Source organism: Mytilus galloprovincialis, chromosome 2 (assembly GCF_965363235.1).
Source record: "Mytilus galloprovincialis chromosome 2, xbMytGall1.hap1.1, whole genome shotgun sequence".
In the NCBI taxonomy this organism is placed as follows: Eukaryota; Metazoa; Mollusca; class Bivalvia; order Mytilida; family Mytilidae; genus Mytilus; species Mytilus galloprovincialis.
The window spans coordinates 62,323,262-62,339,860 of NC_134839.1; the positions used below are offsets into that span (position 1 = coordinate 62,323,262).

Consider the following 16,599-nt stretch of genomic DNA (forward strand, 5'->3'; position numbering starts at 1 on the left):
TTACATGTGCCCTATGATATGATCTTTCTAATTTAAATGCCAAATTAGAGTTTTGACCCCAATTTTACGGTTCACTGAACATAGAAAATGATAGTGCAAATTTCAGGTTAAAGTTTTTGGTCAAGGTAGTTTTTGATGAAGTTGAAGTCCAATCAACTTGAAACTTAGTATACATGTGCCCTATGATATGATCTTTCTAATTTAAATGCCAAATTAGAGTTTTGACCCCAATTTTACGGTTCACTGAACATAGAAAATGATAGTGCAAATTTCAGGTTAAAGTTTTTGGCTTCAGGTTAAAGTTTTTGGTCAAGGTAGTTTTTGATGAAGTTGAAGTCCAATCAACTTGAAACTTAGTATACATGTGCCCTATGATATGATCTTTCTAATTTAAATGCCAAATTAGAGTTTTGACCCCAATTTTACGGTTCACTGAACATAGAAAATGATAGTGCAAATTTCAGGTTAAAGTTTTTGGTCAAGGTAGTTTTTGATGAAGTTGAAGTCCAATCAACTTGAAACTTAGTTTACATGTGCCCTATGATATGATCTTTCTAATTTAAATGCCAAATTAGAGTTTTGACCCCAATTTTACGGTTCACTGAACATAGAAAATGATAGTGCAAATTTCAGGTTAAAGTTTTTGGTCAAGGTAGTTTTTGATGAAGTTGAAGTCCAATCAACTTGAAACTTAGTATACATGTGCCCTATGATATGATCTTTCTAATTTAAATGCCAAATTAGAGTTTTGACCCCAATTTTACGGTTCACTGAACATAGAAAATGATAGTGCAAATTTCAGGTTAAAGTTTTTGGCTTCAGGTTAAAGTTTTTGGTCAAGGTAGTTTTTGATGAAGTTGAAGTCCAATCAACTTGAAACTTAGTATACATGTGCCCTATGATATGATCTTTCTAATTTAAATGCCAAATTAGAGTTTTGACCCCAATTTTACGGTTCACTGAACATAGAAAATGATAGTGCAAATTTCAGGTTAAAGTTTTTGGTCAAGGTAGTTTTTGATGAAGTTGAAGTCCAATCAACTTGAAACTTAGTTTACATGTGCCCTATGATATGATCTTTCTAATTTAAATGCCAAATTAGAGTTTTGACCCCAATTTTACGGTTCACTGAACATAGAAAATGATAGTGCAAATTTCAGGTTAAAGTTTTTGGCTTCAGGTTAAAGTTTTTGGTCAAGGTAGTTTTTGATGAAGTTGAAGTCCAATCAACTTGAAACTTAGTATACATGTGCCCTATGATATGATCTTTCTAATTTAAATGCCAAATTAGAGTTTTGACCCCAATTTTACGGTTCACTGAACATAGAAAATGATAGTGCAAATTTCAGGTTAAAGTTTTTGGTCAAGGTAGTTTTTGATGAAGTTGAAGTCCAATCAACTTGAAACTTAGTTTACATGTGCCCTATGATATGATCTTTCTAATTTAAATGCCAAATTAGAGTTTTGACCCCAATTTTACGGTTCACTGAACATAGAAAATGATAGTGCAAATTTCAGGTTAAAGTTTTTGGTCAAGGTAGTTTTTGATGAAGTTGAAGTCCAATCAACTTGAAACTTAGTATACATGTGCCCTATGATATGATCTTTCTAATTTAAATGCCAAATTAGAGTTTTGACCCCAATTTTACGGTTCACTGAACATAGAAAATGATAGTGCAAATTTCAGGTTAAAGTTTTTGGCTTCAGGTTAAAGTTTTTGGTCAAGGTAGTTTTTGATGAAGTTGAAGTCCAATCAACTTGAAACTTAGTATACATGTGCCCTATGATATGATCTTTCTAATTTAAATGCCAAATTAGAGTTTTGACCCCAATTTTACGGTTCACTGAACATAGAAAATGATAGTGCAAATTTCAGGTTAAAGTTTTTGGTCAAGGTAGTTTTTGATAAAGTAGAAGTCCAATCAACTTGAAACTTAGTATACATGTTCCCTTTGATAAGATCATTCTAATTTTAATGCCAAATTAGAGAATTTATTCCAATTTCACAGTCCTTTAAACATAGAAAATGATAGTGTGAGTGGGGCATCCGTGTACTGTGGACACATTCTTGTTTTAGTATAAATGATTTGTGCAATGATGAACTCATTATATAATTTTATTATTTGATTTTTTTTCCAGCCACATGTGTCTTTCAGTGTGAACTTGGTTCGTATGGACCTGATTGTGGATTCTTTTGTAACTGTAACAATCAACCATGTGATCCTGTAACAGGACTTTGTCAATGTGGACCTGGGTTTAAAGGTCAACATTGTGAACTGGTAGGTATAGGGAATAAGTTACCTTATTTGTTTCTTGATTGGTCAATAGTTTGAATGTTAGAAGTCGTAATTGAGAAGTGTGATCAATTTTGTGAAATGATTCCTGCCACTGATTGTTCATGTTTAAGATATATTGTTTTCAGTTGAAACCTATCAATTTTCATTCTTATATAAAACAATCATAAAAGAATCATATTCTATCGTTTGCTATTTGGATTATGATATAAGTATTTAAACACTTAAATTTGTACAATTAACCGTCAAATGAAAAGGTATCGTTACTTATAGTTTCTTCAACTTCGACCAGTCATTCCAGAAATGGCATTTTCAAATAAATTGACTCGAGTTTAGCATCTGCTGCATATTTAGTTTTAAATGTACATACAATACTTCATGTGTGGTAGTTTTTGTTCACATCAGTTGATTAAATATAATGTTTAAATTTGTTTTATTTTCCTTTACCTTCTGTGGATTCATTAAATTTCGTGGTTTCTAATTTTTTTTATGATTCTGAAAAATTGTAATTTTATGGATTGAATTTCTTGATTTTTATTTTTTGCAAATTCTGCTTACAAGTTTAGTTGGAATTTGCATTTCATTGGACACTTGTATTTGTGAAATCACCTTGACCATAAAATCTACAAAATTTGTATCCCAAAAATAATAATGACTCAATAATGAATTCAGAACTCATTATAAAATTGAGAATGGAAATGGGGAATACGTCAAAGAGACAAAGAGTCAATGCAGCGAGAAATTCCCGCACCCAGAGGCGTCCTTCAGCTGGCCCCTAAACAAATATATATACTAGTTTAGTTATAATGAACACCAAATTGTACACAAGAAACTAAAATTAAAAATAATACAAGACTAACAAAGGCTAGAGGCTCCTGACTTGGGACAGGCGCAAAAATGTGGCGGGGTTAAACATGTTTATGAGATCTCAACCCTCTCCATATCTCTAGCCAATGTAGAAAAGTAAACGCATAACAATACGCACATTAATATTCAGTTCAAGAAAAGTCTGAGTCTGATGTCAGAAGATGTAACCAAAGAAAATAAACAAAATGACAATAATACATAAGTAACAACAGACTACTAGCAATTAACTGTCATGCCAGCTCCAGACTTCAATTAAACTGATTGAAAGATTATGTCTTCATCATATGAATATCAGGCACAATCCTTCCCGTTAGGGGTTTAGTATCATACCATCATAACACATATGAGAAGAACATAACCCGTGTCATGCCAACAGCTGGTTTTTAAATGAATGTGTTTAGTTCCGATGCAAAGATCCTATAAGTGAATCAATATTAACGCCAAAATATGCAATCTTTAATGACCTGACAACAGTATTGAAACTATATCCCTTCTTAATAAGTCTATTTAAAGGTTTTGTTAGCTTCTGAGGTGAATACTGACATTTTAATGCTTTAAAAAGAATATTTCCATAAAAATTGGATGTGAAATACCTGAACGTATAAGAAATCTCATGTTGAGCTATATTTACGAATGATGTCCTTATACCGATGATAAAATTAAGTAAATGTTTTGACTAGTTTGTGATATCGAAAACCCTGGTGTAATAATTTTTCAGTATAACATAAATTTCTCTCGCTAAAATCTAAAACATTGTTACATTCACGAGTTCATCGTACAACTTGAGATATATAAACACTGTAAGATGGTGACAAGGGAATGTCACCATCTAAAAATGGATAAATAACGATAGGAAATGCATAATAAGATTGAAATTCAATAAACAGTGCAACATTTTATCTGTTGCTTTACTTCAGGAATGTCCAATTGGTTTTTATGGACAATTTTGTGAGCAGAAATGCCAGTGTGCAGGGAAGTATGGGTGTGATCATGTGACTGGAGCATGTCATTGTGGTCCTGGATTTGTTGGACAGAAATGTGATGTGGCTTGTCCACCAGGATCGTAAGCATAAATAATAATTACATGATGGGGAATATTGGAAATCAAATACTGGTTGTGCTAAATTTTGATTAGATAGAGTATCACCCTTTTAGTAATTTATGTAGTTTAAGTTAGACATTATTAGAAGTATTAGAAATTATGAATTACAGAAAACAAATAGGTCTATATAATAACTATTTTTAATTGTATCTAAAGCATATAATTATGTTATACAAAGCCTAGCTTTCAGTTCATAAAGTAAGTTTTTTTATGACTGAAACAAGAAATTGTGTTGTATCTATAATTCCAATTTTAAGCACTTAAATCAGATGCTGTGGTTGATCCTTCAAATAGGCTGGAGAAATAGTAGGAACAGCTATAGTTTTGAGTGAATAATGGCCACTAATATAAGAGGTTACTTATGGGGTGTCTGTTCAATAATTGTCACAGTTTGACTATATTATCAAGATGGGTAATTACAAGAAGTAATGAATCAGTTATACTAAAAATTGTAAGCTTATTATTATTTTTTGTGGGGAATTTATGATATCCTTCAATGCTGATACCTTATTTACTGTATCAGGCAAGTGTGATTTGCCCAACACATCAATCTCACCCTGAGTCAGGAACATGCTAAATTTTGTCAGCTTGGATTTTCTTATTTCCAGGTTTGGCATTAATTGTGCTAAAAGGTGTAACTGCTATAACCAGCCATGTGATGGAGTCACTGGTTTATGTAAATGTAACCCAGGATATAGAGGTCATCAATGTGAGCTGAAATGTCCTTTAGGTCGCTATGGAAACAAGTGTAAACAGACATGTGCTTGTAAAAATGGAGCATCTTGTAATGGTGTAAGTAATAACTTAGTTGAATTTTTGAGCCAGGAAATCTGGCTTTTATTCTAACCACACAAGATGGTGTAAGCAATAACTCAGTTGGAAATATGAGCAAGCCAATCTTGCTTTTAATCTCACCAATCAAGAGTTCAAATGGAACATAATTCTAAAATACAGGTAAATAATAAAAGTTAACATTACTTTGATCATCTTCCACCAACTTTTCACATGTAATTTGCTCTTTGTTTTTAAAAAAGAAAAAAAATACATTAATAGCTAGATCATTAAGATTTAAATAAGTACACTTTCAGATTTTATCATGAATTGAATCAAGAAAGAATTAATTATAAGAAAAAGGTATATAAGTACCCTTTTAGTGATGTAGTTTCCATAGTCTCTAAGTATGAAATGTGAAAAATCTTTTTTTAGGTCACTGGAACATGTTTATGTCCACCTGGTTGGCAAGGTAATATGTGTGAAATGCCATGTCCGACTGGTTATGGTGGTCCTGGGTGTAACACTTCCTGTCCTGCTAACTGTGGAAATGGATTCTGTAGTAAGGCAACTGGATCTTGTATATGCACAGTAAGTTGAAAATATAAATATATCAACATTTGATGTAAAAGATTTCATATAAAAAAGAAGATGTGGTATGATTGCCAATGAGACAACTCTACAACAGAGTCCAAATGACACAGAAATAAATAACTATAGGTCACTGTAATGTTTATTTGAGTTTTTTGGTATATTCATATGATGACAAAATACTAAGGAATTGGTTGAATAAAAACAACAAAACATTATCAGTAAAAAGAAAGGTTCTGATTGTAGAATACTCAAAATATCAAGAAATACCTGCAATCACCAAAATTACTTCTGGGAGTTTTTTCTACTCTTCTTTTTCTCTTACATTTTGGCAATTATATCGGAAACTGTAATAGATACATTTACACTATAAACAGCAAAAATAAACATCTACAAATAAGTCCACATCATTGATTTTGCCAATCAATTTTCCAAGAAGAGTTATTGCCCTTCAAGAATAATGATATTCTTTACCTTTGTTTGGATATAATCTTACAATTATCAAAGATAGACGGAAATTGTACACACAAAAATTATCAGCAGAATAAATCAACACGAAAGAATTGTCAAGTGACTTTTAAGTAAAAGGTATTGCCCTTAAATGGCAATGTTTACCTGTTTTTCTCTTATTAGAAATTTACTTGAAAACTATTATAATAAAGTGAAAACATTAAAAAAGAATTAGGTAGATTGCAATATTGGTTAAAATGAATATTAAATTTGTTTGCCATCTGAGTGATAAAGACTTAGAATCTTCTTTCACAGCTAGGCACTTGTCTCAGGAATTTCGTAATATTTTTTCACCTATATACCTTAATACAACACAAGGTACTTAACTTGATTATATTTAAAATGGAGTATTGGTTGATGAAATAATTAAAAATGACATACTTGGGTAGGCTTGCTACCAATGATTCTGACAACAAAGGAAGGCATATTCTACACTATTTTAGATTTACTGCTTGACAAGTTTGTGTGGGGTTGACAACTGAGAAATCGAAACAGAATTTCGCAACAGAGTAACATTTTTAAAAAATGTGAGATAAGGGGGCTTGCGGGTCTAAATCATTTATTTTACCTAATATAGGATTTCTCTATATTTTTTCATAAATGAACTTTATTATATAGTGAAGAGAAAAATTAAATAAAAAAATGGGGTCACCGTTCATTTAAGCTCACAATCTGCCTCTGAAAGAAGCATACATTTTTGTTTATGTCCTTTTTTAGCTCACCTGGCCCAAAGGGCCAAGTGAGCTTTTCTCATCACTTGGCGTCCGGCGTCGTCCGGCGTCCGGCGTCCGTCGTCCGTCGTCGTTAACTTTTACAAAAATCTTCTCCTCTGAAACTGCTGGGCCAAATTTAACCAAACATGGCCAAAATCATTATTAGGGTATCTAGTTTAAAAATTGTGTCCGATGACCCGCCCAACCAACCAAGATGGCTGCCATGGCTAAAAATAGAACATAGGGGTAAAATGCAGTTTTTGGCTTACAACTCAAAAACTAAAGCATTTAGAGCAAATCTGACAAAGGGTAAAATTGTTTATCAGGTCAAGATCTATCTGCCCTGAAATTTTGAGATGAATCGGACAACCTGTTGATAGGTTGCTGCCCCTGAATTGGTAATTTTAAGGAAATTTTGCTGTTTTTGGTTATTATCTTGAATATTATTATAGATAGAGATAAACTGTAAACAGCAAAAATGTTCAGCAAAGTAAGATCTACAAATAAGTCAACATGACCAAAATGGTCTGTTGACCCCTTTAGGAGTTATTGCCCTTTATAGTCAATTTTTAACCATTTTTCGTAAATCTTAGTTATCTTTTACAAAAATCTTCTCCTCTGAAACTACTGGACCAAATTAATCCAAACTTGGCCACAATCTTCATTCAGGTATTTAGTTTAAAAATTGTGTCCGGTGACCCGCCCAACCAACCAAGATGGCCGCCATGGCTAAAAATAGAACATAGGGTTAAAATGCAGTTTTTGGCTTATCACTCAAAAACCAAAGCATTTAGAGCAAATCTGACGGTGGTAAAATTGTTTATCAGGTCAAGATCTATCTGCCCTGAAATTTTGAGATGAATCGGACAACCCGTTGATAGGTTGCTGCCCCTGAATTGGTAATTTTAAGGAAATTTTGCTGTTTTTGGTTATTATCTTGAATATTATTATAGATAGAGATAAACTGTAAACAGCAAAAATGTTCAGCAAAGTAAGATCTACAAATAAGTCAACATGACCAAAATGGTCTGTTGACCCCTTTAGGAGTTATTGCCCTTTATAGTTTAAAAATTATGTCCGGTGACCTGGCCAACCAACCAAAATGGCCGCCATGACTAAAAATAGAACTTAGGGGTAAAATGCAGTTTTTGGCTTATCACTCAAAAACCAAAGCATTTAGAGCAAATCTGACATGTGGTAAAATTGTTTATCAGGTCAAGATCTATCTGCAACAACAAAAGAGAGTTTTTAACGACCTCAGCTGGCTATACAACCCTTGCACAATCAACTGAATTTTGCAGAAATCATTAATAGGATAGATTGCCCTTATATGATAATTTTTTATTACCTTTTTGGTTTTTTTGGCAAAGGGGGAGCGGGGGGGTTGCGCAACAACAAAACAACTTCACAACTTTCTCATTACTTTGCATTTCTTGTTAGATAAATTTTACAAAATTCTCCCCTGAAACAACTGTCAAATTTAAACAAACTTGGTTTAAATCACCACTAGGATATCCAGGGACCACTGTGTATGATGACCCTGCCTGCCCACATGGCTGAAATAAAACATAGGTTTCAAACGCACTTTTTAGTATTGTAAGCCACCCGAGAGCATCCTGTCCTATACTCGGTAGTTTACTTTAATAACACTTAAATACAGTGTGTGACTCATGTAGCAACTCTACATTTGTATTAAACTTCCCAAATTACTTGTCAGGTATGGTCTTCGGAATGTTTAATATGTATGTATTGAGCAATCCCTTGTATTCGAGTGTTACTGAGCTAATTTTGTTCCTAACGGCTTTCCATAGTTTTTATGTTTGAACGAGCGTCCTCCAACATCTATTGTTTTCATCAGTGTAAATTCATGTGCTTTTTGTATGTGCCCAAGTTCAATAAAATAAAGTTATCTTTCCAATGTTAACAGTTTTTATTTGTTCACTGTTAAAAGTATGTAACATTATAACATCGTAAAACTATATAAATATACAGTTGCGTTCAAGTGTACGGAATCATAAATCCTTAAATACATATTTGTGGTGTCCGACGTGGTGGGAGATAGCTTACTGTACAAAAGACGGCTAATTAAATATCATTAAACTTCATTATGTTATCCTTATTCTCACCTAAAGGTTATTGTTGTTTTTCAAGGTTTGAACTTGCCGCCAGCAAAACTTTGGGCTATCTGCCATTGCTGAGTGCTCGTGCGTTTATATACTAAATTGTAATTGTCACGTGACATACTAATCCAATGGAAACTTGTCCTTTCCAGGAAGCCGGAACTATAAAAATTTCAGATCATGAAAAACATAATATACATATCATCTTAAGTTGTCCGAACATTGTCCTTATACATAAAATATCAAAACAAAGCTATAGCATCTAAAATATCGATAAAGAAGCTTGAAATAAACAATCGGACACCACTGCGCGCGCATTGATTTAGCAGACGATCTGCGTTATTACATAATACGTAAATAACATACAACATAGTTCATTTCAACCATCTAAATATTTACAATATATTTGTGTCCGGCAGGGTATACTTATAAAATATCTTATCTGTGGTATTAAAAATACGATATTAGATCAATTGTCCAGGGGACGAATTGGTATTTAAAGATATAAAAACACATGTTTCTGTCCCCACAAAATGGCAGACGACAAAGTCTCCGTAAATATACAATTGCAAATGAAGTATTTTCCTATGTATATCAGGCATATTAGACGTTAAAATATGAATATTTGGTTACAAGAAATGATCCTTAATACGGGAATTACATGATATATAGCATGTAGAAGGTAAGCCATGAGTAATTACATACATTCCCTGCCGTAACACTTGTACAACAAAAAAAGGTAAACAAATGAAAAATTCATTTCACTTCCAGTGTTTTACACATTAATAATTTGATTAACTTGATAATTATCACCCTAGTACCAACATATGTACACACCTAACTTGTAAAACTTGTTTTAGCTAATGAAATGCCTCCCCTGTAATTTATTGGCAAACAAAATGTAGCTTTGGCCTGTGAAATCCATAAAAAAATAGTAAATTAATGCCATATCTTTGATTACAAAAAAAAATTGTTTTACTTGCTCGTGCGAGCCAAGTTACTATGCGTAAGAATACAACCGTTATGTTTAAAAGAATAATATTTCTGTTTCTGAACTTATAATATCATAACAAGTATTTCCAATGCCTTACACTTCCCCCAACTTCAATATATATTAATTCTCCTGAATTAAAAAAAACTATCAGTATAAATATGTTATTTAGAAGAATTGTTCATAAATTGTCTTTCTCTTCATTGGTCTTCACCAAGTCTAAGTTGTACACCCATGGCATCAATTGTGTTCAAGATAATGTCTGTTGATGTGTCTCTCTTTGATGATGATGCTTCAATCATATCAAGCAATTGTAAGGTGGTGGGATCGTCTGTTTTACTCTTAATGATATTGGCAATTGCTTGGTACAGATAGTATCTAGACTTAACTGTCATTGTATTGCCCTCTGTTGATTGTGGGGTTTTCGTGCCTGGAAGTGCCAAAAAGTGATACTTTAATAGAAGCTCCTCCTTTGAAAATTGAAGCTGTTTCCCGGTGTTTAACTCCAGTGCAATGCTAGCATACTCCCAGTTGAAATATCTTTGTTCAGGGGACATGTTTTTCCAGTTCTTCGGGGGCCATTTCACTTCAGCTGGTATGGTAATCAAAGTTACGATTTCTTCTTTTTCCCATTCCCTCCTCCCAGCTGGAAAAAGTGGCATCCCACCTCTCCTTAAAAGTTTGTCTGCTCTTTCACTGGCAGTGTAAAATTGTTCACTTTGCAGGTTCTCTCCTTCCTGCAGTCTCATTAGTTCTGCTTCCTTTGACCTGGTTTCTTCTGCTAATCTCTTGATTTCTGCCTCCTCCTGTCTCCTTAGTTCTTCCTCTTTCATTCTAATTTCCTCATCCTGTTTGTGTTTTTCCCTTCTCTTTTGTTCTTCCTCCTCCACCTGTTTCTGTTTTTCCTGCTTCTTACGTTCTGCCTCCTTCTGTCTGTTTTCCTCCTCCTGTTTCTGTGTTTCCTGCTTCTTACGTTCGTCCTCCTTCCGTCTTATCTCCTCCTGTTCCTGTTTTTCCTTTCTCTTTTGTTCTGCCTCCTTTAGTCTGCTTTCCTCCTCCTGTTTCTTTGTTTCCTGTTTGTTACGTTCTTCCTCCTTCCGTCTGATCTCCTCCTGTTCCTGTTTTTCCTTTCTCTTTTGTTCTACCTCCTTTTGTCTGACTTCATCGTCCTGTTTTTGTTTTTCCTGCTTCTTTTGTTCCTCCTCCTTCCGTCTGTTTTCCTCCTGTTCCTGTTCTTCCCTTCTCTTTTGTTCTTCCTCCGTTAATGTCATTTCTTCATCCTGTTTCTTGTCATCCTTTCCTTTCTTTATTTTCTTTGCCTTCTGTTCCTGGTGGTTAGTTTTTTTCTTTCTTTTCTCTACATTTCTCTCTTCTTCCTTCTCGGTCTTTCTACCCTTCTTCTGGCTTGTTGCTTTCTCTGAAATCTCTGGTTCTTCATTGTCGCTATCGTCTTCCAAAATAATATCAGATGTTGATGGCGTTTTCAGTGGTGATAGAGGATTTGTGACGGCTATTGTCTGTTTTCCTGGAAATAGTTCATCTGACGTTTTTATATCTGTTATATATTCATCTGATATTGATAGTTTCCTAGCAACTACTGGAGTCACTATAGACTTTAGTTTACCGTCTATAGAGATAGAGAAGGTATGTGATCCTGCATATTTTATGTTTACTAGTGCTGTCATTCTTCTTATCAGAGCGTCAAGCATTTTGTGGTCTCTAAGAACCAGGTCATTCAAATGGATCATATAAAATCTTATAGACACTCCAAGGTCCAGTTTGAAAATGGCTGTAGAGTCCCCAAGTCCCAAAGTTAGTTGTTGGAGGGCCAGCCCTTCATAGATGGTGGGGCGTGTTGGTGAGTAAGATCCATTGGGTTTCTCCGACTCAACCTCTTCTTCTTGCGTACCTCTTACCATTTCCTTCGGACACTTCCACCCTAGAGTCCAATCCTCTTTCTTTCTGTTGGTGTTGTCAACCCTGTTCAAGAATTCCAGAACCTCAATCCTGGCTTTCATTGCTTCTTGCGAATTTTCGTTGGATGGTAGGATTACCTTAGCATAGGTCTCTGGGTAGTTTGCCATCCAAAATCCATTGTTTTCACTTAGGAAACTATAAGGCATCAGTTCTATTTTACTACGGTGGTTGGCCATGACATGCTCTTTAAGGTCGACCATCCTCCTGTATGACTTTTCTTCAGGACACCAAACACAAACGACCGAAAGCCGTTTGTGTGGTGCAGCTGCCAGATGATTCTTCAATTGTCTCCGTGTCCGGAACGTCATGGGACACAACCAACACTTCACCTCAATTTGGGATGATGGTCTCATTCTGAAATTGAATCATCAATTATAAATCCCTCCACCATACAACATATATTAATACAATACATAATATCATGTAGTGTCCTGTAGTGTGACTATATTTGTTTGTTTATATGTGTTTAAAATCCTCCCCCCATATGGCATATGCTGGTAGTAAATGGATCAGGCTAAATTCCAATTAAGAATATGATATCCACCCCCTTGGTCTCCCTATTCCAAAAATCTCAAGCCTCCTCAAGACAGAAAGTTGTCGTTAATTGCTTTCCGCCGCGCAGCTTGCGCATAAAAAAAAACGCTTGGCAGTAGTTTAATCTGCCATTTCCCTGGCAGGAAGGATCATCCTTCCCTTACAGCCAATAATATGTCCTGAGAAACAATGGCCATTTGTCTCCCTTACATATTCTTCCAGAGTGGATCCAACTCTAGGAATTCCATCATGACTTTCTCCAGTCTGAGATAAGTCATACAGTTACTCTTAAACATAGTAACTCATCAAAACAATTAAAAACGTAACAACTTTTACAACTAATTTCGGCTATTCAAACAACGATGAAAGGCATCTCAAGCCTTCCTACTGGAGAACCAAGTGGGCGGATTCCGTCCTTGATAGGGCAGTAGTCTATCAATGTGGTAGACCTTCCCTGGCTGTTTCTTTGACCTTCTCACAAGGTAAGTGATGTCGTCAATTTTCCTTGAGACAACATATGGTCCTTTCCATTTTGATGTCAGCTTATGACAAATTCCCTTTTTCTTCGATGCATCATAAAGCCATACAGCTTGACCTACTTGTAATTTGCGCTTTACTGCTTTCAAGTCATAGTGACGTTTTTGATACTCAGAATTCTGCTTAAGATGTTTCCTAGCAAGTACATGTGACTTTGACATAGCGTCCTGTAATTCATTTACATATTTATCTGTTTCAGGGGAAGTGGATTCATTTGGTCCATCAGGACGTGGAATAACAGCTTCCGTAGGAAGAAATATGTTTCTGCCAAACATCATCATGTTAGGGGTCTGTCCTGTACTGGCGTGAACTGATGATCTGTATGCCATCATAACCTGTGGCAAAATCTCATCCCAGTTTCTCTGATCATTTTGACAATAAAATGTTAGCATGCTTAGGAGTGTTCTGTTAAATCTTTCTACGCTTCCGTTGGACTGGGGGTGTTGACTTGTACTTCTAGTTTTGTCAATTTTAAGTAGATCACACAGTTCTTGAACAGCTTTGCTTCGAAAGACCTTCCTTGATCAGAGTGGAGCTGTAATGGTGAACCAAACCTACAAATAAATTCATTCACGATGGTACGGGCAATGGTCAGGGATTCCTGGTCCGGAATAGCATATGCTTCAGTCCATTTAGAAAAGCAGTCGCAAAGGACCAGAACATAGCGGTTTTGTCGTTTTGTTAATGGAAGTGGACCAAGAATATCAATCGCCACACGTTCCATAGGCTCGCCAACCAAGTATTGACCCAATGGAGCCTTGTTCCGCTTCAGTGATTTCCTAGCAGCACACTGGTCACATTCCTTGCAGTACCTTGTGATGGAGCTTTTCATAGCTGGCCAGTAAAAGAGTTGCTGGATCCTACTTAGCATTTTATCTGGTCCTAAATGACCTGCAGATGGAACGTCATGAAAATACTTGAAGACTGTCTTTTGGTGTGATTTTGGTACCAGGAGCTGCAATTTGAAGTTGTCTACATCGTCTTTATCAGAACAATAAAATTTTCTATAAAGCATGCCATTGTTTATTGTTAGCCTATCCCATTGTCGCCATATTGTCTTCTGGAATGATGTTCCTTTTGATACTTGGTCCCAGTCAGGTTTATTTTTCTTTTCTTGAAGATATGTCACAATGAGTGACATGTCTAGGTCTTCCAATTGGCATTGTCTGATACTATCTGGTTCCCATCCATCAATGCAGTAACCACTTGGTGTAGCACTATACTGATTTCCTGTCTGACTTCTTGTACATACTCGTATTTCTATTCTTGGTGTTGGTTCTTCATTTTCGTGTAACTCCTGGTTAACAAAATCAGTTTCTTCAAGTTGGATTTCGTCTGTTTCATCGTCGCTTGCGTGGTTTCCAGATTCTTGTCTCTCGCATGATTTACAAGGTCTTCTGGACAGAGCATCGGCATTTGAGTGTTTCCTTCCAGCTCTGTGTGTTACTGTCAAATTGTAAGTTCCCAGTTCTTCGAGCCATCTGGCTGTTTGACCAGTGGGTTTCTTTAGATTTTTCATCCATGATACAGCTGCGTTATCTGTGCGCAGCAAAACTTCCTGGCCATATAGATAATGATGAAATGTCTTTAGTGCTATAATTACAGCAAGTAGCTCTTTTCGGGTTACACAGTATGCCTGTTCATGTATGTTCATAGATTTGCTCATGTATGCTATAACTCGTTCAAGACCATCTTGAATTTGTGACAACACTGCTCCGACAGCCTTATCACTTGCATCTGTGTCAAGTATGAATGGCAAATTTGGCAGTGGGTAGGCAAGTACAGGTGTACTTGTTAAAGCGCTTTTCAACTGTTGAAATGCCTTTTGACACTCATCATTCCAAGCAAAACGGCTATTCTTTTCACAAATTTTGTGCATTGGTCTTGCAATTGCTGCAAATCCCTTAACAAATCGCCTATAGTAAGAGCAAAGTCCTAAAAAGCTGCGCATCTGTTTTGCAGATTTAGGGACAGGCCAGTCATCTATTGCTTTTGTTTTCTCTAGATCAGTGGAAATTCCCTCCTCGGACACGATATGCCCAAGGAACCTAACTTGTTTTTGAAAGAAAATGCATTTGGCAGGTTTCAATTTAAGATGTGCATTTTGTAGACGTATAAAGATTCTTTCCAGCCTCCCAAGACCCTCTTCAAATGTCGAACTTATTGATATGATGTCGTCCATGTAGAGTAATAGTTCTTTCCACTGTAGCCCTCTGAGAACATTTTCCATCAGACGCTCAAAAGTAGATGGTGAATTTGCAAGTCCAAAGGGCATGACAGTGAACTGGTATAACCCTAAACTTGTCAGAAATGCAGTCTTTTCCTTGTCTTCAGGAGCCATGCCGATTTGCCAAAATCCTGAATTTAAGTCCATTGATCCGAAGAATTTTCCCCCAGCGAGCGAGTCGAGGCACTCGTCTACTCTCGGAATCGGGTAGGAATCTTTTTTCGTGACGTCATTCAAAATTCTGTAATCAACACAGCACCTAGGGCTGCCATTTTTCTTCATTACAAGGACTATATTTGATGCCCAAGGACTAGAAGATGGTTCGATGATTCCTTTGTCCAACATCCGATTGACTTCTGATTTTTCCATCTCTTGCTTTTCCAAGTGGCATACGTCTAGATCTCTGCCTAAAGGGTACTGCATTTCCTGTATTTATTCTATGTGTTACAAGGTCTGTCCTCCCTATGTCATCATCTGTCCTTGAAAATACATTTTGGTACTGTGAAAGGAGTCTGGAGAGTTGTTGTCTTTGGTCCTCATTTATATAAGTTGAACTCCTTTTTAATAAGTCAGTAAGATGTTCTGGTATTTCTTCACTAGCTGTAAAGCAATCTTTCTGTAGTGTTCTAATCTGCTCTGGTTTCAAATCATGCTCAGTATATGATTCACATGTTCCTATTGTTTCCTTTTTATACAGTTTAACTTCGTTGTCACCATAGTTGACAACATTAACAAAGTGTACTTGGTCTTGTGTATTTATAATCCCAGGTATGGTTAATGTAGACTTGGCTGTTCCTGTCGTGCCCTCTATTAATCCGTATTCTGTTAAATGATTGACTCCCGGTATTTCTACAGGCATCATAGTACTCGTCATTGGAGGAATTGTCATGTTGTCCTTAATTTCTACTCTGCAAATCATATTTGCCTTCCCTCCAATCCAACATTGTATTTCTTGGTTGTGGATCGTGTGCAAGACCATGCGCTGATAATTTACTTTACTAACTTCCTTTAGTAAGAAATCCTGTCCAAGTATTCCATCCTGATTGATATTGCATATCATAAAATTTTGACTGAAAATTTCTTGACCAAGCATTAGTTCTAAAATGATCGATCCAATGGCAAAAACCTTATTGCCATTAACGTCAAATATTTCGGATTTGTTTGGTACTAAAGAACACCAAACATTTGAAGGCAATTTTTCGTAAACATCAATAGATAATATCGACGCTGTTGAGCCACTGTCAATTAAAAAGTTGACAGGAAACCCAAAAATTAATCCATTTGTATAAAACCCGTTATCCCAATTATCATCTGTTTCCCCTATATGTCCTGTCCGGACATGTTTTTCTCCCTTCATATCAGGCC

The 16,599-nt window shown here is 35.6% G+C and overlaps 3 protein-coding genes across 4 annotated transcripts in view; 1 reads left to right on the top strand and 2 right to left on the bottom strand.

Moving 5' to 3' along the window:
- Nucleotides 1-16,599, bottom strand: part of LOC143064068 (KAT8 regulatory NSL complex subunit 2-like) — a 486,386-nt gene that overhangs the window by 255,138 nt on the left and 214,649 nt on the right. The window lies entirely within an intron of this gene.
- The window catches only part of LOC143064062 (uncharacterized), a 135,926-nt gene that overhangs the window by 98,664 nt on the left and 20,663 nt on the right, over nucleotides 1-16,599 (top strand). For both annotated transcript variants that reach the window (XM_076236575.1, XM_076236576.1), the window contains 4 exons: nucleotides 2,140-2,279; nucleotides 4,079-4,224; nucleotides 4,872-5,055; nucleotides 5,470-5,625. In XM_076236575.1, coding sequence (XP_076092690.1) covers nucleotides 2,140-2,279; nucleotides 4,079-4,224; nucleotides 4,872-5,055; nucleotides 5,470-5,625 — 626 coding nt within the window. The remainder of the gene's footprint in view (nucleotides 1-2,139; nucleotides 2,280-4,078; nucleotides 4,225-4,871; nucleotides 5,056-5,469; nucleotides 5,626-16,599) is intronic.
- LOC143064065 (uncharacterized) lies at nucleotides 9,984-12,509 on the bottom strand. The gene has a single exon (XM_076236581.1). It carries the CDS (start codon nucleotides 12,287-12,289, stop codon nucleotides 10,160-10,162), a length of 2,130 nt encoding a protein of 709 aa, XP_076092696.1. The 5' UTR covers nucleotides 12,290-12,509; the 3' UTR covers nucleotides 9,984-10,159.